At 43.1% G+C, this 23,290-nt stretch overlaps 1 protein-coding gene across 11 annotated transcripts in view; it reads left to right on the top strand.

Annotated features, from left to right (window-relative positions):
- Positions 1 to 3,725: 3,725 nt before the first annotated feature.
- Positions 3,726 to 23,290, top strand: part of SLC6A13 (solute carrier family 6 member 13) — a 36,142-nt gene continuing 16,577 nt past the window's right edge. For 3 of the 11 annotated variants that reach the window (XR_013364469.1, XM_077871544.1, XM_077871540.1), the window contains exons 1-4: positions 3,726 to 3,858; positions 6,189 to 6,395; positions 18,355 to 18,489; positions 21,322 to 21,462. Coding sequence is in view for 10 of the 11 variants with exons in the window: in XM_077871544.1 (XP_077727670.1) it covers positions 6,194 to 6,395; positions 18,355 to 18,489; positions 21,322 to 21,462 (478 nt within the window). In the remaining variant the exon portion in view is untranslated. Of the gene's footprint in view, positions 3,859 to 6,188; positions 6,396 to 7,702; positions 7,855 to 8,361; positions 8,497 to 18,354; positions 18,490 to 18,591; positions 18,703 to 20,199; positions 20,270 to 21,308; positions 21,463 to 23,290 lie in introns of those variants that run through there. The other 8 variants (XM_077871546.1, XM_077871541.1, XM_077871542.1 and 5 more) reach the window with 8 other exon arrangements.

Genomic DNA, 23,290 nt, shown 5'->3' with positions numbered 1-23,290 from the left:
CTGATGTCTACATCATGAAGTTACTATCTCTTTATAATTAATAAATATCTTGGGGGAGATACTTTGAGACTATGTAAACTTCCTACCCACTAATTTTACCATTCATTGGTGGATCTTGTCTCCAACAATCATTACAGTGGTATTTGTCTAATGGTTAGTTTCTATTTCTTGCTTTCCTTCTACTTTTATTAATTGTGAATGTCCTTTCTCCCCCATTTATTTACTTAATTGGTTATTTATTTATATTAGCACGGACCTATGAATATATTTCATTCTTTGGGTTAAAATCTGGTATCATTCTTATTCATTTTGTTGCTCAGATCGTTCCAGTTTTACAAATCATAATTTTAGTTTATTCTACTTGTTCCTTTCCTCCTTTTCAGTGTGATATTTGAAAAGAACTGAAAAAGTCAATAGGAAAAAAAAAAAGAAAAAGTCAATAGGTTCCTCACCCCTGTGGTTAAATAAAACTATGCCTATTAGTTTTTAAAAAGATTTTATTTATTTATTTGAGAAAGAGGGAGTGAGCAAGAGCATGAGTGAGGGTGGGGGCAGGCGATGAAGTGGCAGAAGAGAAGCAGGCTCCCCACTGAGCAGGGAGCCTGATGTGGGGCTTGATCCTGGGACCCTGGGATCATGACCTGAGCTGAAGGCAAATGCTTAACTGACTGAGCCACCCAGGTGCCCCTATGCCTATTAATTTGAAGATCTCCACCAGTTCCTTTATCACCTCATTCCAATGTTGAAACTGGTATTCCTCAGAAATACTCTTTTCGAAATGAATCACACTCCTAATATTTATTTGCCCTTGTGCCACCCCTAGTAAAGACAAAATTGCTGGGGGGATTATATCATGGCATATTGGCATCTAAATATGCCTGGGGTCAATTGGATAGAAGCCAAGATCTACCAGACTGCTTTCTCCATGGTTCACTTTATTTCGTACATCCTTTTTGGGGAGTGCCTCCTTCAGTTATCCTACCAGTCTAAGGTGAGTCTTAAAACTTATGCAGCCTTTTGAGTGAAAACTCTTGAATTAATTCTAATTCTAGTGTTACCTATTCCCAGGTTTCCTGACCCAGGAGGCCGAAGGATGATGGTGATGTGAAGTAGAAACAAGGCTAGTCCTGCCTGAGTTGTGCTAAACCCCAGACAGGGAGTTGTGAGGAATTGTCATAAACACTCGTTTACCAGTGGTTCTCAAACTTTTTAAAACTTTGGTCAACCTAAACATGGCAAAAGACCTACAGCATGAAATCCTACTTTACGGAGAAAGAGATTGGGGGTAACAAAGATTTGGAGAGGAATAAAATAGCAATCAAAATGGTAATATGTAGGGGTCCCTGGCAGGCTTGGTCAGTGGAGTGTGTGGCTCTTGATCTCGGGGTGTTAAGTTTGAGCCACCGCATGGTGAGTATAGAGATCACTTGAAAATAAAATCTTAAAAAAAAAAAAAAAGGTAATGTGTAGGTGGTTATGTAAAAACAATAAGATCAACTAGCAAGACCAAACATTCCTTAATACAAGGGCAGCAATTCTAAATAACCCTAATACAAGTCTAAACCAACTCAGTCTGCTCCTGACGATGCCCTGATCACTGAGAGTCTTCCATGGAAGCTGAGAACCCCAATTTTTGCACATAGAGGGCAGAGGAGGGGCTGTGCAGCATAGCTAAAGGCTTGATGGTGTCCTAACTTCGAATACTATACAGATATCTGAGGCCTTGGTAAATCCAGTTATCTGGTCATTCCAGAGCAAAATCACTAGAGTTTCTAATGCTTACAGGTCAATTACTAGGTCATTAGTGCCACCTGATGGTAAGTAAAAACAGAAATTAATAGCATTGCCTTTGAAAATAAACTTTTTGACTGAGTTTGTAACCTTTCTCAGAGAACGCTGTTGGTCTCTTGTTTAATCATTAAATAAAATGGAGGGACTAGAAGGGGAAGCTGAAACACAGTAATAATAATCTCTGTGAGGCTCCCTGGGTGGCCTTTTTAATTTGTTTATTTGTTGTTAAGATTTATTTATTTATTTCAGAGAGAGAGAGAGGGAGAGAGAGGGCAAGCTGAGCTGGGAGCCAGAGGCAGGGCTGTACTCCAGGACTCAGATCTTTACCTGAGTTGAATCCAAGCTGCGGCTTAACCTACTGAGCCCCCCAGGAGCCCCTCTCTGGGTATTATCATGATGTGCTTCCCTGCCCTGGAGGCGGATGAGGGATGAGAGAGATAGAAACTGTTAGAATCAGTGAATTTGCCTTCTTTTCCACTCCTTTGCGTCCTTTCAGGCACATGCATCCACCCCTACCCTCGCCCCCATCCCCTGACTCCGTTTCCGCCCAGCTTTGCTCAGGGGTCTCCCAATCTCATCTTTGCTCTCTGTGAATGATTTTTTAAGGATAAATACCAGCTATTATTCAAAGGCTTGCTATGTGTTAGGCCCTTCACATATACCTATCGTCTCCTGAAATCTTACTCAACCCTGCGAGGAAAGGAGTATGTGCCCCTTTTTTATAGGTTTCTTGAAAACAATGTTTTTGAGCAAAAAGGCCACAAAGTGAAAAGCCACCGGGGCTGCTGCCTCTATCCTGCCAGCTCTTTCACTTAGGATGAGTCTGGGGCTTTGCTTTGTTTTAAAGCTTAACACTTTCTTTTCCCTATTGGTTAAAAAAATTATTTTTAAAAATCAATTCTAGCACATTATTTAACAATCCAAACAATCCCAAAGCTTCAAAAGCAGAAGTGAAAAATGTCCCTGACTTCACGTTTTACTTCCTGGCCCCAACACTACGGTCCAAATAGAACGCGTATTAATTGTTTAGTGAATATTTTTTCAAAGTTTTCAGCATATATATAAATGTGTGTGCGTGGGGCATCTGGGTGGCTCAGTCAGTTAAGCCTCTGACTTGGGCTTAGGTCATAATCTCAAGGTTGTGGGCCGTGGTCAGTTGTGGGTCATGATCTCAGGGTCATGAAATCAAGCCCTAGCTTTGCACCTGCACCAGGGCGAGTCTCCCTGCTCAGTGGGGAGTCTGGTTCTCCCTCTCTCCTCTCCCTACTTGTGCTCTCTCTCTCAAATAAATGAATAAAATCTGAAAAAAAAATTTTGTGTGTGTATGTGTGTGCCCTAGGAAGTTTTTCTGACTTCTCAGATTTCTGTAATTTATGTATCTTTTTTTTTCTGACATAAGTTTTCTTTTATTGAATTCTGTGCATAATAATCTTGCCAGTGAAACAAAAAGTAAAAAATAAAAAAAAAGATAATACGTACAACCTGCAAAAATGATTGATATTCTTTCATTCCATTAATGTATCTTTTTATTGAGGTATAGTTGACTCACAACATGACATTAGTTTCAGGTGCCCCCACGTATCTTTATTCTTAATCACAGTCCACACTAAATCGTAAACTGCAAAAGGATAAGAGAAATGTGTGTTCAATCTAAATGGCACCCAACTAAAGGAGCACCTATTCCTGATGGGAGTATAGGAGACCTGGAACTGGAAAAAGGGTGAAAGATGGGATCCTTCTAGGGAGACCCTGAGGCTGCCAGAGGGAAGAGCTCGTGAACCCTGGGGAAGACAGCTTGCTGCCCAGCCTCACAAGCAACTGGCCTGACCTGCCAGGGTGTGCTCACACTCCCCAGGCTGTGAAATCACTCGCGTGTGAGTTGTCTGGTGCTCAGGGGAGGGAACAGTGGGGTGGGGTGGCAGGAGGCGGAATGTGGGCTGGGCCAAGTTTAGAATTACAAGTGCGGCAGAGGAGTTGGAACCGCACTTTAAATAGCCAGCACCTTCCCCTTCCCCCTTAGATAATTCTTCTCCCCCTGACTGGACCTCTGGCAGCAACTGCACTAAGGTTTGTAACATTTTCTTCTCTCTCTCTCTCTTCTGTTTCTAGGTCTCAGACTACAGGTTGGCAAGATCATAGGACTTACAACGAAAGGATTTTTTGACCCTCCTAGAAAATATTTTTCTGCCACTTATGTGTGCATATGCAAAGACTAGATGCTATATTCTTGGGGTTTCTGAAGCTTCAGTGGCTGTTGGCTTGAGGGACCATGTGATTTAGAGGAAGAAAACCCCAGATTGAGAGGAAAGAAAGGAAGGCTTGCTTCTCTGTGAGATGAGACAATGAACAACTCTTGGCAAGACTGAAAGAAAATAAAAAATTGAATGCCTGTTGTTCTACTAAGTGCTTTATTATATATACATCGCCTCACTTAGTCCTTCTCACTTTTACAGACGAGTGAACTGAGGCTCAGAGTAGTTAATTCACTTCCCTGGAGTCAGACAGCGAGTGGTACAGCACAGAACTAAGATCTGTGCCCGGTTTGTCTGACTGCATGGCTCATGACCTTTTAACTGCAGTTTCTGAGAAGCAGTACCCTGAGGATGAAGGAGTGGAGGAAAATGGCCTTCCACCATAGGAAGACACCCATCAGATGGTAAAGGGAAGCTCTGAACCAGCATAAGACGTAGACAAGCTTCTTGAAAGGGCTGAGGAACCTTCTTGGGACCAGCTGGTTGGGTTTTCTCCTTTTCAGCTCACAATCTTTGGAGCCTATTCCCCAATGTACCAAATAAGCAAAGGTTCCTACTGTTCCTTGACTTTCTCTGTGACTTTTTAAATCCCTAAGGTAGCCCCTTGGGAGAGGCAGAGCCATTGGAGAGTCTGGCCAGATGGGGCTTGCAGTGAGAAAGTTTGTTAGCATGAATTTTTCTTGAGGCATATGAAAAAGTCCATGTGTCTCCTTCTCCAGAAAAGGGACCACTGTATAAAATCAGGAGAGAGTCATCAGAAGATGCTTATTGAGACATGCTGATAAACCTGGGTAGCCAATGTAATGGAGAGATTTAATTGAAAGAGCAGGGACAGAGTGGGTTCAAGTCCTGCCTATGCCTTTGACTTGCTGTATGGCAGCAGACATGTCACTTAGCCTCTCTGAGCTGAAGCTTCCTTATTTACAAAGCAGAATTAATACTGCTTACCTTTCAGGGTGGTTGTGTGGAATAAATGAAACAAATATATGTAAAGCACTTAATAGTAGTTGCTCACTAAGTGTGAACAATACCCAATCTTCTCTTCAATCCCAATAAGAGTCTAGAATAGGGCAGTGAAGCATTTGGAACTATGGCTCTTTATTCATTTCATGTTGTCTTCTCTACCATAATAGATTCCTACATGTATCATCACCAAAAAAGAAAAAGATCTTTCTCTTACGTTGACTTTAGAGAGACATGGAAGGATAGTGGAAAGATAAGCCTATCTTATTCAGAATTCCAGGGCCCCATTCAGCCTCTCTCATTCCTTTGGAAGGATTTTTTTTTAAAGTTGCTTCTATTTTAATATTTCGAAATATATCATGTTCTTTGATGAAAATGTAGAAAATAGAAATAAGGAAAATATTTCTATAATCCAACCACGGAGAGAGAAACATTTTGGTGGATATCCCAATCTTTCAGTGTGTACACTTTGCAAAATATTTCCCAAGCATAATCATATCATATATACTATTTTATAACTTCTCACTTCACATATTTGTGAACACTTTCATTTCATTACACATTCTTCTGCAACACAATTTTTAATGATTGTAGAATAGTCCACTCTATGCACGTGCCATAATTTACTCACCTATCTACCATTTTGGAACATTTATATACATTCTCATTTTTTGCTGTTGTACACAATGAACATCCTCAATGCCAAATCAGGCACAGTGATTTCCCTAGAGTAAATTCCTATGAGGGAAATTGCTGGCCTCAAGGATCCTTTCCTGGCCTCAGTGTCCCCAGCATACAGGACACTGAAACTGAAGCACACACTAATGTACGCAAAGCGAGTCATTGGCCAGCAGGGAGAACTTAGACAACCTGGGGCCACGTGAATTCTTCCACAGCCACAAGCCCCAACCCGAGACGACCTGCCTAGGGGAAGCAGGGTCTGTACCTTGGTATCGATGCTTTCTTCCTGAACAGGAAAGGAATATACATTCTCGGCAGCTCTCACTCAGCCTTTACTAATAAGGGGTGCTAACTAAGGAGGACACGGGTCTGCAGGCAAGGGGGTTGGAATCTTTTTTCTTCCAGCGCACTTATTCCCTTGGGGAATCTGCTGGTGACGGAAGGGGAAGGCTTTTTTCCCAGGGTTCCAAGCAGTAACCGAGCCCGCTGCTTGTTTTCCAGGTGGGATGGATAGCAGGGTCTCGAGCACCACCAGTAATGGAGAGACAAAGGCCGCGTACCCAGTCATGGAAAAGGCAAAGGGAGAGGGCACTCTGGAGCGGGGACACTGGAACAACAAGATGGAGTTTGTGCTGTCAGTGGCTGGGGAGATCATTGGCCTGGGCAACGTCTGGAGGTTTCCCTATCTCTGCTACAAAAATGGGGGAGGTGAGAGCCACTGCGCCACCCCACCCATCCCTGGAAGGAGGATGTCTCTATCTCCTGCGCTTACTGCCCCTCTGGGGAGTCCTGGGGGTACATAGAATGCTGGAGTCAGAAAGACCAGTCCAAGTCAGTCAGGACACTGCAGGAGGCTGAGATCTAGACAGATTGCCTGACTTTCCCAGGGGTTTCTCTAGACTGGTATGGCATCATAAGAATATGAACATAGGTTTGGAACCAGATGGATCAGAGTTTGGACTCTGGCTCTGCTACTTAATCTCTGTGTAATCTTGGGCAAATTCTTTAAGCCCCTAGAGCCTCAACTGCTCTTCCTGTAAATTAAGATAGTAGTACCTGCCTTTCAAGTTGTTATAAGGATTAGAGGTATGTATGTAAAGTGCTTAATAAATGGCAGCTATGTGGAAGATGACGTTGCTACTGAACTGTCCTGTGGTCATGAGACTCCTTAATCTGTGTCTTCCTGTGCTCTCCCCCAGGCACCATGATGTTCCGTAAGCCAATCATTACCCAACCCCTCCGGTGTCATAACCTTTGATACTAGTGGCTCTTCCTTAAAAATTTCCCACTGAACGTGTGTGTCTATGTGGTATTACCTCTAACTCTTTCCTAGGTCTTTACTGGCTTCTCAATCCCCCCACCCCATTCCAGCCCCCCAGGGTAACTCTGCTCTCCCACAGTAATGGAGTTAATTTCCCACCAGTAACTCACTTTCAGGGCAACCCAGACCTCTGTGGGAGAGCTTGGAGGGATTTCTCAGATACTGAGGCATTCTGGCTGAGGAGTGGGTTAGGATGGGTTTGCTTGTCCATGGGTAAAGCTTATGGGTGTTGGGGATCCCAAATCTGGTTTGGAAGTGAGGCTGCAGTTAGGGTGAAGGAAGGGGAAATGCGGAGGTAGATCACATGGGAAAATGCTGAGGGCAGTAGTTATTTTGTGGGCTGCAAGGATTGGAGGATACCCTAATGTAACACCTACCCTTTTTCAGGGGAGTAGGAGCCTCTAAACACATGGAGCTCTGTCTCCCAGTGGGTTTGGGTGGTGGAGGTGGGAAGGCTGGGTGGGGGTGAGGACAGGGGTGCTCTAAAGCCCTGGAGCCCTATTCTCAGGATTGTGGCAACTGGAGGACTGGCCTTGGAGTTGGAAGTTAATGTGAATATTTCCAGAGGGGTGGGTATGGGCTGGTATGTCCTTTCTCCCCAAGGATTTCTGGCCAGCAGCCTGAAATCACAGGACTTTGTCCCGTGTGCACTATGAGGGAAGGAAGGAGGCCTTCCCACTTCCACCCTAGCATTAGACACTGCACATGCTTCCCTTCAGTGAACTGGCTGGAGGGACAAGGCTGGTCCAGGGCAGAGGAGGAGTCTGGGGCTATGCTCGACACTGGGACTCTGTACCTGGAGCCTAGTAACCAGCTTAGCCCCTCACATGGCAGGAAGATTAGGAGGTGAGCAGCTTTCCCCAAGCCTCTCTGGAATTGGGTAAAGGTTGGCCTGGGTATTAGCCCGAGGGGCACGAAGAGGTGGGAGGGAGTGATTTGTGGGTTTGGCGCAAAACCAGTGGGCTGAGGAAGGGGAAGCAAAGGGAACTGTGATCAGGAGCGGTGGGGGGTGTGGGCTCACCCTTTTGAGGGGAGCTTGTCAGGCAGTGTCTGTATTGATCTGAGCTCTGCCTCAGGGCTCTGTAGTAAATTTGTGCAGGTCCAGAAGTGTGTGACACCGTCTTGGGTGGAAATGCAGACCCAGGAAGAGTATCAGGCCCCTGGCTCTTGCCATGGTTTTGTGAGGGAAGAGATGGGTGTGGCGGCCTGTGGCTGCTTCCTCCCTGGATGGAGCCTGCCTTTCAGCATGCTGATTCTGACTGAGAATGGAAATGTTTTTAGGGGTCCTGGACCCAGTCAAACTTTCTGTTTAATCCCTAACACTACCACCCATAGTCTCTTCCCTTGATCAAGTGCAGGGCTTTAGGACTCCTCTTTTCCTTGATGGATGACAGCTTTGGAGCTAGAGGCTGATGCCCAGGTTTGCTCTGAAGGCCATGAGTCACCCAGGGCCACTGAGTGAATTAATGGAAAGCCTCCTCTGCCAAGGTAAGGGGGACTAACCGAGGAAATGTGTAGTCATGAGAGGAACCTAGACATGCCCAGTTTTTGGTGTTCCCAGCAATTTTACCTTTCTGGCCTCACCCAGTTCTCCTTGCCTCCCAGAAAAGTAAGCTCCTACAGAGAATGGGCTCCAACGTTGTTACTTCTCCTCCTCCTCCTCCTCCTCCTCCTCCTCCTCTTCCTTCTTCTTCTTCTTCTTCTTCTTCTTCAAGATTTTATTTATTTATTTATGAGAGACACACAGAGAGAGGCAGAGACACAGGCAGAGGGAGAAGCAGGCTCCATGCAGGGAGCCCAACGTGGGACTTGATCTCAGGTCTCCAGGATCCCGCCCTGGGCTGAAGGTGGCACTAAACCGCTGAGCCACCGGGGCTGCCCCCCAACGCTTCTTCTTCTCACCTTCTTGTCTATCAAGGAACAGTGCCTCTTTCTGACAGGACACTTTACTACAATGGGGGGCAGGAAGGCAGGGAGAATGGAGACCACTTACATTGATTTGACCCTGTTTCCTCCTGGTTTAGTGATCTTATTTAAACCCATGGTTCTCCAACTGGAACTTGGACTCCCAGGTGATGAGAGGAATGTTTTGAGCAAGTTCTGGAGAAGGATGTTGGGTACTCTGGGGTGTACCATGCTCAGGTAATGGACACTATTGGTCTGCTTCTGGGCCCTCTCTTCAACCTCTTAGCCTTAACAGCCACTTCTGTGCTTGGGGCAAGGCGAGAGGATAAAGCAGGCACCTTATTATCAATATTTGTTCAATGGTGAAATCAGAGATGAAAAAGTCCCCAAGACATACTTTTATTTCTCATCTTAAAATACAAATGATGTCTTCTTTGGTTCCTTCCAGCTTTAACATTTGTTAGATCCAATTTGAAGTGAGTTCTAGACCAGAGAAAGGGCTGATGCAAGAATAGGATAGAAAAGCAGGTAAACAGTTAAACACTATGGTTGAAAACCAGAGAAGCTAAGAAAGTGGATATAAGAAAGCCCATCTAAAATCAAAAGCAACTAGCAGGCTTCTCAGGGAGATGAATGTGAGCCATGCTTGCTTTAGTCATCACCTGGTTGAGCGCTCTCCCTGCTGTCCAGGACCTTAGTGGCCAATCCAACCCCTGAAAAAGCTTTCTGGAGTCTCCAATCTCTGCCAGTTGCCCTAGCACACAGCCCACCAAGCCCCTGCCCTGACTGTGTCATTCAACAGCAATTACTGGGTACATACCATTTGCCCAGAATTCTTTTAAGTTGTAGGGATATATCTAGAAACGAAACAGAACGATTCCCTGTCCTTGTGGGGCTTACATTCTAGAGGAGGGAGACAGTACAATAAACAAACTGCATAAGAAAATTATACAGTGTATCAGAAGTTAATGAGTACTATGGAAAAAGACCAAGTGGAGCTGGGTAAAAGGGACCAGGAGGGGGTGTGTAGGGTGTGGACACCAATAACATTTGAGCAGAGGTTTGCCAGGAGTGAGAGAGTTGGCTGTGTGGATATTGAAGGTAAAAGTGCTCCAAGCAGAGGACACAAAAGATTTAGGAGTCATAGAGCAAGAGGCTGACTGGCTTGTTTGGGGAGTTGCAAGGAGGGGAGTAAATAGAAGCTGAGGTCAGAGAAGTAAATAGGACGAGGGTGGCACATCATGTAGGTCCTTGTCAGTTATTGTGAGACTTTGGCTTTTGCTCTAGTGACATGGGGAGACAGGGCAGGGTTTTGAGCAGGAGCAGCATGATCTTACCTTTTAAAATAATCTTTTTGGCTGCTGTTGAGAACTGATTGTACAAGAGTCAGGGCAGAAGCAGACCAGTGACAAGGCTGAAAATTTTAGTCATCCTTGATTCCTTCCCACCCTCACACCCTGTGCCCCACCAAACTGTTGGATCTACCTAAATACTCAGATTCTGAGTGCTTCCGAACATCAGTCTTCAGCTAGGGTCACTGCACCCTGGCTGCCAATGGACTGAGTTCCTTAACGTGGGGACCAAAGACCTCCCATGATGTTTGCAGCATCTGACACTTCTTGTCACCTCCACTGCTACTGCCTGGTCTTAGTGGTCTGAGGGTTGTAGCCTGATCGCTGTGAAGGAAAGACTTGCCCTTTACTGCAATGTGGATGGTCATGAGAGGAGCAGGTTTTAGGAAGAAAAGAAGGAGTTGAGTTTGGGGAGCAATGACTTGAGATATCTATTAGGTATCCAAGTGGAGATGTCGACTAGGCAGTAAAACATGTGAGTCCAGAGTCCATGAGAGAGATGTGGATAGGAGATACAAATTTGAGAGTGATTAGCATTTTCATGGTGAGAAGAGAGCATAGGAGTGGAGGGAAGAGGAGGGACCAGCAGGAGACATAGAAGAAGAAACCAGTACAGAAGGGTGACAACCAGGACAGTGAAGTGTTTTGGGAGGCAAGGAAAGAGATGATGTCAGGGAGGCCGGACAGACAATGGCAACACATGCTGCAGGTAGGGTAGAAAGATACAGGGGAGAGTGGGGTGTTGGTGTGGGTGGTGTGGAGGCCATTGGTGACCTTGCAGGAGCAGTCGCAGCGGGATGCCAGGGCAAAGACTGCTTGTAGCTGGTTCAAGATGATGGGGAGGAAAAGACTCAGAAATAGGAAATATGGGTTATTTGGGCAAAACTCGGGAGTGGGTGAAGTACGCATCTGCTCTGTGTTCTCCCTCTGGGCTAGGAAGAAGCCAGAATGAGTGCTGCATGGTAGTGACAGTGTGCTCCGTGGTGCATCCGGTGGTGGTGGGGATGGGGCTCCTGCCGAAGACTCTGCACCTGTGAACTCTTTCTCAAGCTCTCCACCCTCAGCTCCCTGGAGGGAAAAGCAAGCATAGCAAACATGACCTTCCCCGGGGGCTTGACCCCTAAAGCTCTAGCTTTGAAAAGTCTCTTGATAACCCCAAAGGCCTGATGTTGGGGGAAGGTGGTAGGAAAGGGCTTTGGTAATAGGATTCAAATCTGCCAGGAGGGAATTTAAATTACTTGCCCACCAATCTCAGCCCAGATCAGAACACATCATCTGTCATCCCCTCTATACCTCATTTCTTTTTTTTTTTTTAAGATTTTATTTATGTATTGTTTTTAAGATTTTATTTTTAAGTAACCTCTACACCTGACGTGGGGCTTGAACTCATGACCCCGAGATCAAGAGTCACATGCTGCTCCAACTGAGCCAGCCGGGTGCCCCCGTACTTCATTTCTTTTCTTTTTTTTTTTTTCCCCCTTACTTCATTTCTAAGTCCAAGTTGCTGAAAACCAGGGGCAGAGGTCACCTGTGCTAAGAAAGAATCATTGGTTTTTGCTAGTCATAGAACACCTTGTGTGAAGACAAGTGCTTCCTTTTTCCTTGTCCTCCTCCAAGCCCTCCCTGTACTGATCTTCAGTCCCCACACACCTAGATCCTGAATGCATCAGAACATGGGCCTTCAGCTGGGGTCTCTCCAGCTCCCGGGACCCTGGCTGCTGGCCAACTGAGTTCCTCAATACCTAGAATGCCTGGAGACCCCTCATGAGGCTAGGAGGCTACAATAGAATGTCCCCCAGCCAAATCTCTAGGAATTGGGATCTTAAAGGAGCAGGCTGTGGGAGCAGGGCAGCTGCAGACCATAGGGAGAGAGACCAGCAGGACACCAGTGCAGAGAGGATTAAACGGTACCTGGCCTCAGGGAGAACCGATCACCTTGATGTTGATTGTTAGTATAAAGAACAAAGAGAAATAAAGAGCACTTTTTTCTCTATATAAGAATGACAGTAGGTGGCTCAATGGTTTAGCACCGCCTTTGGCCCAGGGTGTGATCCTGGAGACCCAGGATCGAGTCCCACGTCAGGCTCCCTGCATGGAGCCTGCTTCTCCCTCTGCCTGTGTCTCTGCCTCTCTCTCTCTCTGTGTCTCTCATGAATAAATAAATAAAAAATCTTAAAAAAAAGAATGAAAAAAAAAAAAAGAATGAGGGCAGCCCGGGTGGCTCAGTGGTTTAGCGCTGCCTTTGGCCCAGGGCGTGACCCCGGGGTCCCAGAATCGAGTCCCACGTCTCGGGCTCCCTGCATGGAGCCTGCTTCTCCCTCTGCCTGTGTCTCTGTCTCTCTGTGTGTCATGAATAAATAAATAAATAAAATCTTTTAAAAAAAAGAATGATATTTTAGTAGTATGTGATGACTTTTTACCGTTACTTAATTACTCAACTCCCAGTAGTGGTTAGATTAATTGTTGACTCCAGCACCTAACGGTACGTGTATGCTCTCTGCTGTGTTACTCCTGTGGCGTCTCACCAGTTTATGTTTTAGATTAGCTGGAACATTACAGATGACACCACAGAATGTGCTCCTTTTGAGAAGGGTGGCCTGCAGAATGATTCCTTTCTAGGTTGAGATGTGGCCTCTCCCATCTTATGGAGAAATATGCCAGGACATTTTAGAATTTGGGCAAGGAGACTAACCTGTGGGAATAGGGGAGCAGGTAACTGAACTCCATCTTCTGCTCTAGGACTAGCTCCATGTTGACTGGGGCTTGGGTGGGGAAAGAGGCAGTGCCCCAGAGGACTCCCCCATTTACACCTGGGTGCCTCTGGGGGCCATTGCTCCCCTGACCCCTCCCTCCTGTAGGGCCAGTGGCTCTACTTGTTGAGTGTGGACCTTGCCCCTTTTGGCCAGCTACCCACGTGCTCAAAGATGCAGAGGGTGAGGGGAGCAGAGCTGACCATGGAACCCACCATGGTTAAACATTGGCTTGGTGGATTGGGAAAGAGCTGGTAGCATAAAGATGGGGAGGAGGGGCTTGAGCTGGGCTGAAAATTCTGTCTTTCCATCTCTCTCTGTTCTCTCTGTCTACCATGTTTCCAACTCCAAGCAGTAACTGTTCATATCAGCTGAGTTCTCTCTTCCCTAATCTTCCCTTCCTGCTCAACAAGTCTTGGATTAATTTATGGTCTTATTAGGCTGAGGTGCTTATGATCTTTATTGTTTTGTCCTTGTGGTAATCAGATGCTTTCCTCAGTCCCTGACTTACGGGTGTGTAGACTATGAGCCAGAGATTTGGAAGGTGAAGAACTCCAGAAAAGCTATTCCCTGTTAACTTTCATTTCAAGCAGTTATACTGAGATATGACTGACATACAATGACATGTACATACTTAAAGTGTACAATTTGGTAAGTTTTGACACATACACACCCATGAAACCTCAATTAAGATAATGAACAGGGATCCCTGGGTGGCGAAGCGGTTTGGCGCCTGCCTTTGGCCCAGGGCGCGATCCTGGAGACCCGGGATCGAGTCCCACGTCGGGCTCCCGGTGCATGGAGCCTGCTTCTCCCTCTGCCTGTGTCTCTGCCTCTCTGTCTCTCTCTGTGATGACTATCATGAATAAATAAATAAAATCTTAAAAAAAAAAAGATAATGAACATATTCATTACTCCCTCAAATTTCTTCCTGTCCCTTTCTCCCACCTCTTACCTTTTCTACCCTGTCAGAGAGTAACCACAGACCTGTTTTTTAAAAAATGTCTTTCCAGTTTTATTGAGATATTGACATAACATAGGTAAGTTTAAGGTGTGCAACGTGATGACTTGATACACATATCTACTGTGAAGTGATTACCACAGTAAGGTTATTTGATGCTTCTGTTCCTTCACATAATTATCTTTTCTTCCTGATAACACTTAAGATCTATTCTGTTAACAATTTTCAAGTATATAATATGGTTTTACTCACTATCGTCACCATGCTGTGAACATTAGATTGCCAGAACATATTCATTTTATAGCTGCAAGTTTGTGTATTCTGAATCACGTGCTCTTCCGATTGAGCCAGCCAGGTGCCCTCCAAATCTGGCTTTTTGAAAGCCCACATATAAGTGACAACATACAGGATTTGCTAGAGTACTGAGTAAATGAGACCTCTGGTGCTCTGAGCTGCGGTTACCGGTCTGGGTTTGGGACCTTAGGAAAGGGACCCTGGATGGCAGTAAAGCTGGGCTGTCAGGTCCCTTCTGGACTCCTACTCTACTCCTCACTTTGCTAATGAGAAACATGAACGAGAAAGGACACTTGCTTAGGATCCCCAAGAAGTCAGAGGCCAAAGCTGGAGGAGAACCAAGGGTTTCCTGCCATCCAGGCCAGCAGGTGGGAATGCTGCAGTGCTTGAACATACTGTTTTTTATTCTTTCTCTCTGAAAGCATAATGTCCTCAAGATCTGTCCATGTTATCTCTAAAGGCAGGATTACCTTCTTTTTGTGTCTTGAAATTTAAAGTGCATTTCTTTTAAGCAACATAGAGCTGAGTCTTTCTAGTTTTTATTTTGAAGCCAATCTGACAATCTCTGCCTTTTATTTGGGATATTTATTTATTTATTTATTTATTATTTTTTTTTTTATTTATTTGGGATATTTAGACTATTTACATTTAAAGCAATTATGGGGGGGGAGGGAAGTTGGGGGGCTTCTGGAGAAGTATTCAAAACATTAAAACTTTGGACCTTTGAAAAAATAAATAAAATAAAGCAATTATCCAATTAATTATACAGTGAAGTTTAAATCAATTATCTTACTATTTGTGTTCTACTTATCCTATCAGTTCTTTGTTCTCCTTTTCCAATCCTTCCCTTTCTTTTTAATGAATTGCATATTTTTTATTATTTCATTGTTGAGTTTCTTCTTTTGATGGGTTACTAGCCACAAGTCTTTGTTATGTTAGTTGAATGATTGTTTTAGGTTTTGTAGCATACATCTTTAATTTATCACAGTTCATTTTCACGTGATATTATGCCACTTTACCTATAAGAACCTTACAATAATACATTTCCATCTCTCTCCTCTTGACTTTTGTGCTCTTGTTGTTACCCATTTTACTTTATTCACATGCTATAAACTCCACCTTATACTGTGTAACCAGTTGATTATTTTTCAAAGAGATTTGGGTGATAAGAAAAATCCTATATGTTTACCTAGGTATGTAGTTACCATTTCTAACATTCTTTATTCCTTTGTGTAGATTCATACTTCTCTCTGGCATCATTATTTCCCTCTGCCTAAAGGTCTTTCATTAACATTTATTATAGTGCAGATCTTCTGGTGATGGATTCTTTCAGGTTTTGCTTGTTTTAGGAAGCATACTTCATTTTTATTTTTGAACAGAATCCCAATATTCTAGCTAACAGTTTCTTTTTTCCTTCAGTACTAACTAATGTGCTCTCTTATTGCTGTCTTCTCATTTGCATTGATTCCAATGAGAAATTTGATGTCATCTGATCTTTGTTTCTCTGTACATATATGTCTTTTTTTCCCCTCTAGTTGCTTTTAAGATTTCCTCTTAAAAACTTTTAATCACTGATTTAAATAATTTGATTATGATGAACCTTGGTCTAGTGTTTTTTATGTTTCTTATATTGGGGCTCATAGAGCTTCTTGGATATGAAGATTTATAGTTTCATCAAACTTGGAAAAATTTCATCCATTATTTCTTCAAATTTTTTTTCCTGAGCCTGCACCCCTCCCCCTCCCTCACCCTAGTCTTTTGTCTCTTTTAGAAACTCCACTTACTAGTATATTAAACTATTTGAAATTGTCCCATAGCTCACTGACATTTTTTTTTTAAACTTCTTTTCTTTATTTTATTTTGGATAGTTTCTGCTCTGTGGTTCAAGTTCACTAATCTTTTATTTTGCTGTTAATCTGCCATTAATCCCATCCAATGTATTTTTTCATCTCAGACATTGTGGTTTTCTTTTTCTTTTTTTTTAATTTTTATTTATTTATGATAGTCACAGAGAGAGAGAGAGAGAGGCGCAGAGACACAGGCAGAGGGAGAAGCAGGCTCCATGCACCGGGAGCCGGATGTGGGATTCGATCCCGGGTCTCCAGGATCGCGCCCTGGGCCAAAGGCAGGCGCCAAACCGCTGCGCCACCCAGGGATCCCACATTGTGGTTTTCATCTCTATTTTTTTAAGTAGACTCCATGCCCAACATTAGGCTTCAACTCATAACCCTGAGATTGAGAGTCACATGCTCTATTGGCTGAGCCAGCCAGGTGCCTCTGTGGTTTTCATCTCTAGAGATTTGACTTGGGTGTTTTCAATACCTTTCACATCTCTAACATTTTGAATATGTAGGACACAGTTATAATAATCATTTTATTTTTTTAAGTTATTTTTATTTATTTAAGTTATTTATTTATTTATTTATTTATTTATTTATTTATTTATTTATTTATTTATGATAGACATAGACAGAGAGAGAGAGAGGTAGAGACACAGGAGGAGGGAGAAGCAGGCTCCAAGCCGGGAGCCCGACATGGGACTCGATCCTGGGACTCTAGGATCGTGCCCTGGGCCAAAGGCAGGCGCTAAACCACTGAGCCACCCAGGGATCCCCTATAATAATCATTTTAGTGTCCATATCTACTTTTTCTAACATTAGTGTAAGCTAGCGTTGATTTCAGTTGATTGATTTTTTTCAATTGATTGATTTATCTACTCATTATGAGTAATGTTTTTCTGCTTCTTTGTTTTCCTGGTAATTTTTTTTTAAAGATTGTATGTATGTATGTATGTATGTATGTATGAGAGAGAGAGAGAGAGAGAGACAAGCAGACTCTGTGCTGAGTATGGAATCCAATATAGTGATCAATCCCATGACCCTGCAATCATGACCTGAGCCAAAATCAAGAGTTGGAAGTTCAGCCAACTGAGCCACCCAGGCGCCCCTTTCCTGGTAATTTTTGATTGGACACCAGGCCTAGTGATTTTTGCTTTATTGGTTGCTGAGTATTTTTATATGTCTATAAATACTCTTGAGATTTGTTTGGGACCAGTGAAGTTATTTGATACTTTTGGGTTTTACTTCTAAGATTTCTTAGAACCAGAGTTGTGCTCAATCTAGGGCTAATTATTCCCCACTTCTGAGGAAATGACTTCTCTTCCCAATGTCCTGTGAATTCTGGGACTATCCAGTCTGACTGGATAAAAAAAGAGAATTTTATTTTATTTTAAATATTTTATTCATTTATTCATGAGAGACACACCGAGAAAGGCAGAGACATAGGCAGAGTGAGAACCAGGCTCCCCGCAGGGAGCCCAATATAGGACTTGATCCCAGGACCTCAGGACCATGACCTGAGCCAAAGCAGATGCTCAACCACTGGTGGGAGCCAGCACTCTTCCCAGCCATGTGTGAGCACCATTGCTCCCAATCTTTTTGAATGGTTCTTTCCCTTACTTTGGGAAGTTTCCTCATATATATGTGCTGACCAGCATTCAGTTGAAAGCTAGAAGGGGACTCCCTGCAGATATTTGGATATCCCTCTCTGTGCAATTCTCTCTTCTCTGTCTACCTTGGCAACAGATAGAAGTCCACAGTGGAGAAAATGCCAGCATTTCCAGCATCAGTACACTTGTCTCAGCAGAAAGCTGAGCAGAAAGGATTACTACTAAAGAGAAATCTGGTTTCAGTCTGCTAGAAGTCTCTATCTAGCATTAAAAATAGTCATTCCCTGAAAAGAATTAGAATCTGTGGGCTATGTTAATGCTCTTGGATGTCCATTATTCAAGGAGCTGTCATTGCTACAGTTATGTGTAATTGAGCTAGTAATCGAGGTTTGATGGGGAGCAAATCCTGGTAGGTATAGATTGAAACTTTCAGAGTGAAAAAAAAAAAAAGGGGTTGGTGGCCACTCTTGATCTCTGCTATGGTTCCAGATATCTGTAGAGATGTCCCTCACAGTTTTGCATGTCCCACACGCCTGGGGATTCTGATGGACAGTACAGGGTGGTAATGGGAGAAGATAAATTTGGACCATGAGGAGGCTCGTGCCAGCTAATGTAAAGCATTTTTCCCACCCACAGGTGCCTTTTTCATCCCCTACCTCATCTTCCTCTTTACCTGTGGCATTCCTGTCTTCCTCTTGGAGACAGCACTGGGCCAGTACACTAGCCAGGGAGGCGTCACAGCCTGGAGGAAGATTTGCCCCATCTTTGAGGGTGAGTAGCCAGGTGCCTGATTCCAGATATCTGCATACATGGTTACAAACCTTATTTGGGGTATTGGGTGGTTTCGTAGCAGTGCTGATTGACATAAGACTCTGTGTCTTTATGTTAAACCCTCTACTTGTGGGACCAATGCTGAGCTGATCACCCAATCTATCAGAGAATGGAGAAGACAGGGATGAGGATGGGAAAAAGGCTTTAGATTAAGTAAGTAGAGTGCAAAGCTATTTTAGCTATTTTATATTGTACAAATGTATAACAATGGTTTCGTATTTTTCAGAACAATTAACTGATTATGACACCTTTACAAAGAGAATTTTAGGGATGCCTGGGTGGCTCAGTGGTTGAGCATCTGCCTTTGGTTCAGGGTGTGATCCTGGGGTCCTAGGATCGAGTCCCACATCGGACTCCCTTCATGGAGCCTGCTTCTTCCTCTACCGGTGTCTCTGCCTGTCTCTCTGGGTCTCTCATGAATAAATAAATAAAATCTTTAAAAAATAAAAAAATTAAAAGAGAATTTTATTTTATTTTAAATATTTTATTCATTTATGCATGAGAGACACACAGAGAGAGGCAGAGTGAGAACCAGGCTCCCCACAGGGAGCCCGATGTAGGACTTGATCCCAGGACACCAGGACCATGACCTGAGCCAAAGGCAAATGCTTAACCACTGAGCCACCCAGGTGCCCCAAAAAGAGAATTTTAAATGATGAAAAATATAATTAATAATTCTACTGTCTTAACATAATAGCGATTGAAACTTTAGGATGTTTCATTTCGATATTTCTCTATATATAGGATTTTCGTTATGTTATATTAACAGAAAGTTGCAAAAATCATACAGAGAGGTCACATGTACCCTTCACCCAGTTTTCCTCGATGGTAACATTTTACTTAACTATAACAAAATATCAGAACCAGGAAATTGATATTGTTACTATCTACCAACCTTATTCAGATTTCCCTAGTTTTCCATGCACTCATTTGTGTATATGTGTATGTGTATAATTCTATGTGATTTTATTACACGTGTAGACTTATGTAACCATAACCACAATCAGTATATAGACTGTCCCATTATCACAAAGACCTCTGTTATACTACTCCTTTGTAGTTACACTTGTTCCTTTTTTCCTCATCCCTAGCCCTTCCCAACCATTAATTTGTCCTCTATCTCTACAATTTTGTCATTTTGAGGATGTTATATAAATGGAATTGTACAGTCTATAACCTTTTGAGATTAGCTTTTTTAGTTAGCATGATGCCCTTGAGATCCATCCAGGTTTTTGTATAAAGAGTTCATCTTCTTTATTGCTGAGTAGTATTCCATGGTATAGATATACCACAGTTCATTGAGCCATCACATACTGAAGAACATTTGTGTTGTTTCCAGTTTTGGGGATTCATTTCATTCTTTATTTATCTTTGTATAGAGCTTACATTTCTAGTGATCTGGGATATACACAGTTTATGTCTCCACTTTCCAGTTAGTGTTATTTTCCATTTTCTATGCAACAATAATTTAATGATTGCATAAATTTCAATTGAGTATATATATCATAATTTAATTCACAGTTCTCTGTTTGGGGCTTTTTGCTTCTTTTCAATTACTTATAAAATTGTTATATTCTGCTCTCATGTGTATTTGTTGAGATAACTTTGACCCTCTTTTTTGGGAATTATTTCTTTGGGATAACTTTCCAGGATTAGGATCACTGGATGAAATGGACAATCATGGTGATGTCTCTTGATCTGCCTTATTAAATTGTCCAATGTAAGTGTTATACTGACTTGCCATGTCCTTATCTTTCTTCCATATCTTTCACAGCTCTGAGGTATTTGCAGTTCCCAAACCTTTTTTTTTAAAAAAAGATTTTATTTATTTATTTATGAGAGACACACAGAGAGAGGCAGAGACACAGGCAGAGGGAGAAGCAGGCCCCATGCAGGGAGCCTGATATGGGACTGGATCCCGGGAATCCAGGATCACACCCCAGGCTGAAGGCAGGCGCCAAACTGCTGAGCGACCCAGGGATCCCCTGCAGTTCCCAAACTTGTCTGCACATTGGAGTCACCTGGGGACCTTCAAAACATCCTGAAGCCTGTGTCCCACACCCAGAGATTGTGATTTAATTGGCTTTGGGTCTGGTCTGTGTTTTGAAATTTTAAAAATATTCCCAGGTAATTCTAATACGTGGACAAATCTGGAAATCACTGAGTTGTATCATTTGTAAAAAATTTCACTATGCAAAAAAAAAAAAAAATTTTCACTATGCCTGCCAGTGCAGAATGGTACCTCACCACGGTTTCCTTTTGCACACCTGCAGTTATTAAGGAGGAGCTAGTCGTATTTTCTCCTATGTGAGTTGTCTGTTCCTGATCTTTTCTTTCCCAAGTAGGCTCTACACCCAGTGTGAGGCTTGAACTCACAGCCCTGAGATTGAGAGTCACTTGCTCTACAGACTGAGCTAGCTAGTCACCCCTGTTCCTGCTCTTAACATGTATTTTTATATTGCAGAAATACATCAGCTTAATTCTAGGAAGCATTAGCTAATGGAGTCTTTGAGTTAGTCTTACACATTTAAAAAATAACTTTAAATCAGTGAATTTTCAGAACTGATAAAGGTAAAAGTGCACAGTAAGCCAGGGTAGAGAAATGGAAGGCAGGGAGAAAAGCCTCTCCTTACCTGTCAGGGAGGATGATAGGAGAACTGTTTTAGGGCTTTGACAGTGGAATGAGTACAAACCCCCTCTTAAACTGGGATGGGTGGCGTGTGAGAAGTTTGTCCACCATCCCTAGCCCAATTCTGCAGTTTTCCCCTCCAGGCATTGGCTACGCCTCCCAGATGATTGTCATCCTCCTCAACATCTACTACATCATTGTCCTGGCCTGGGCCCTCTTCTACCTCTTTAGCAGCTTCACCATTGACCTTCCCTGGGGAAGCTGCCACCATGAGTGGAATACAGGTAAGGTCATCCCTGGAGACCCCATTTCCTCCTGCTACTCTGCCACATTGACCAGGGCTGGGATTATCATTACATCCTGGACACCCCATCCCAAACTTAACTTGGGACATACTAGAAACCCACCAAGTAAGTCACTGAAATCTTGTGTCAAAGATCAGTGTGAGAATTCACCAGCATCACAGGCAAAATGCTACAGACTTAGAAAAAGAAATTGTCAACTGTACTCAAATTAAAAAAAAATTAGTGTATTCAATTCATACATTATGAATTCATGTATTATACAAATAGAACTGATTTTTTAATGTAGTTTAGCCATTTATTTATTTCAATTTGAAATATTACTTTGGTGTATGTATGTATCACTTGTCCATTACCTTTGTTTCTCACGTCTTTCTGATACTGTTTTAGATCTTTTTTTTAAGGAATTTATTTATTTATTCATGAAAGACACAGAGAGACAGAGACACAGGCAGAGGTCCACACAGAAGCAGGGTCTTTGTGTGGAGCCCGATGTGGGACTAGATCCCAGGACCCCAGGATCACAACCTGAGCTGAAGGCAGACGCTCAACCACTGAACCACCCAGGTGCCCCAGTTTTAGATCTTTCTACCTCATAGTCCATTTGAATTTAACCAGGGAATAAACTGTTTTGTGAGTCTTCATTATAATTTATAATAACACTTGATTTCTCCTGTGCTAATAATACTGCATGTAGCTCTCTTAGAAGACGGCAGGAGCCACTCATGGCCATAGGACTATTACTGGGTTGGTTTGATTGAAAGTAACAAAAATTGAAAGTCCCTAGGATAGTTCCATCCAAGAGGACTTTCTGTGATGAGGAAAATGTTCTTTGGACTCTCCAACATGGTAGCTGTTAGGTACATGTAGCTATTGAGTGCCTGAAATGTTCCCAGGATGTGTGAAGAACTGAATTTTTCAATTTTTGTTTAATTTTAAGTCATTTAAATGTAACTAGCCACACGTGGATGGAGGCTACCCTACAGACAGCACAGGCAGAGAGCTGTCCCATGTGGATCCAGGACAACCTCTTGTGCTCATTGCCCGAATATCCCTCAGTGCTTGTCAGTGAGGCCCCACCTGTGCCATGATTCATTTCTTTGTTGTTCAGGTGAGGTAGCCAGTTCTCAACTGAAGTTGGAGTCCTTTATTTGACAAGGAGGCACATTTTGCAATATTTAGCAAGGCCCCTCTGGCCTTCCGAGTCTCAATCCCTTTCTGGGTGTTCTGTTTCTGATCTCTGTCCCCTTCCTTCCACATGTCTGCAAGTGAAAAGTCAAATCTTGGAGGTTCTTCCCCTGACAGCCCAGGATTCCTTAGGTTCTTCTTAAATGTATCTGGGCGTGCCTGTACTGAATGAATTCCCACTCCGCCTTGGCTCTTACCTTACTCTCTGGCTGTTGATCTGGTTTTCCCACAGGTCAGCAAAGTCATCTTTATCTGAGTGTCCTTTGTCCCCTAGCACAGGGCTGGCTACATCATGAATGCTCAAAAAAATATTTTGTTGGATGAGTCTGGTTTTAAAATTGGTTTTCTTCTAATATTTTTTTAATTACGTGGTTTTTTTTTCTTCCCTCCTCCCTTCTCTCCTCCCTCCCTCCTTCATTTTATGTTCACTGAAATCACCCTCAACAACCAGCCTGTCTGATGGTGATTTGATCCAGATCTCAGGGAACTTCCTTTTGTAAAAATGTTGCAAATTTTTTGTGGCCTAGGGCTTTTGCTTCAGGGCACTGGGGTTGACTGAGGGATCTCTGAGACAATTCCAAGATCAAATTCTGTACCGGTGTCTTTTGTTTCTTGGAATTTT

This window comes from Canis aureus, chromosome 25, assembly GCF_053574225.1.
Source record: "Canis aureus isolate CA01 chromosome 25, VMU_Caureus_v.1.0, whole genome shotgun sequence".
Lineage (NCBI taxonomy): Eukaryota > Metazoa > Chordata > Mammalia > Carnivora > Canidae > Canis > Canis aureus.
Note: the sequence above shows the minus strand (reverse complement) of the source record. Positions and strands in the feature narration are given on the sequence as shown.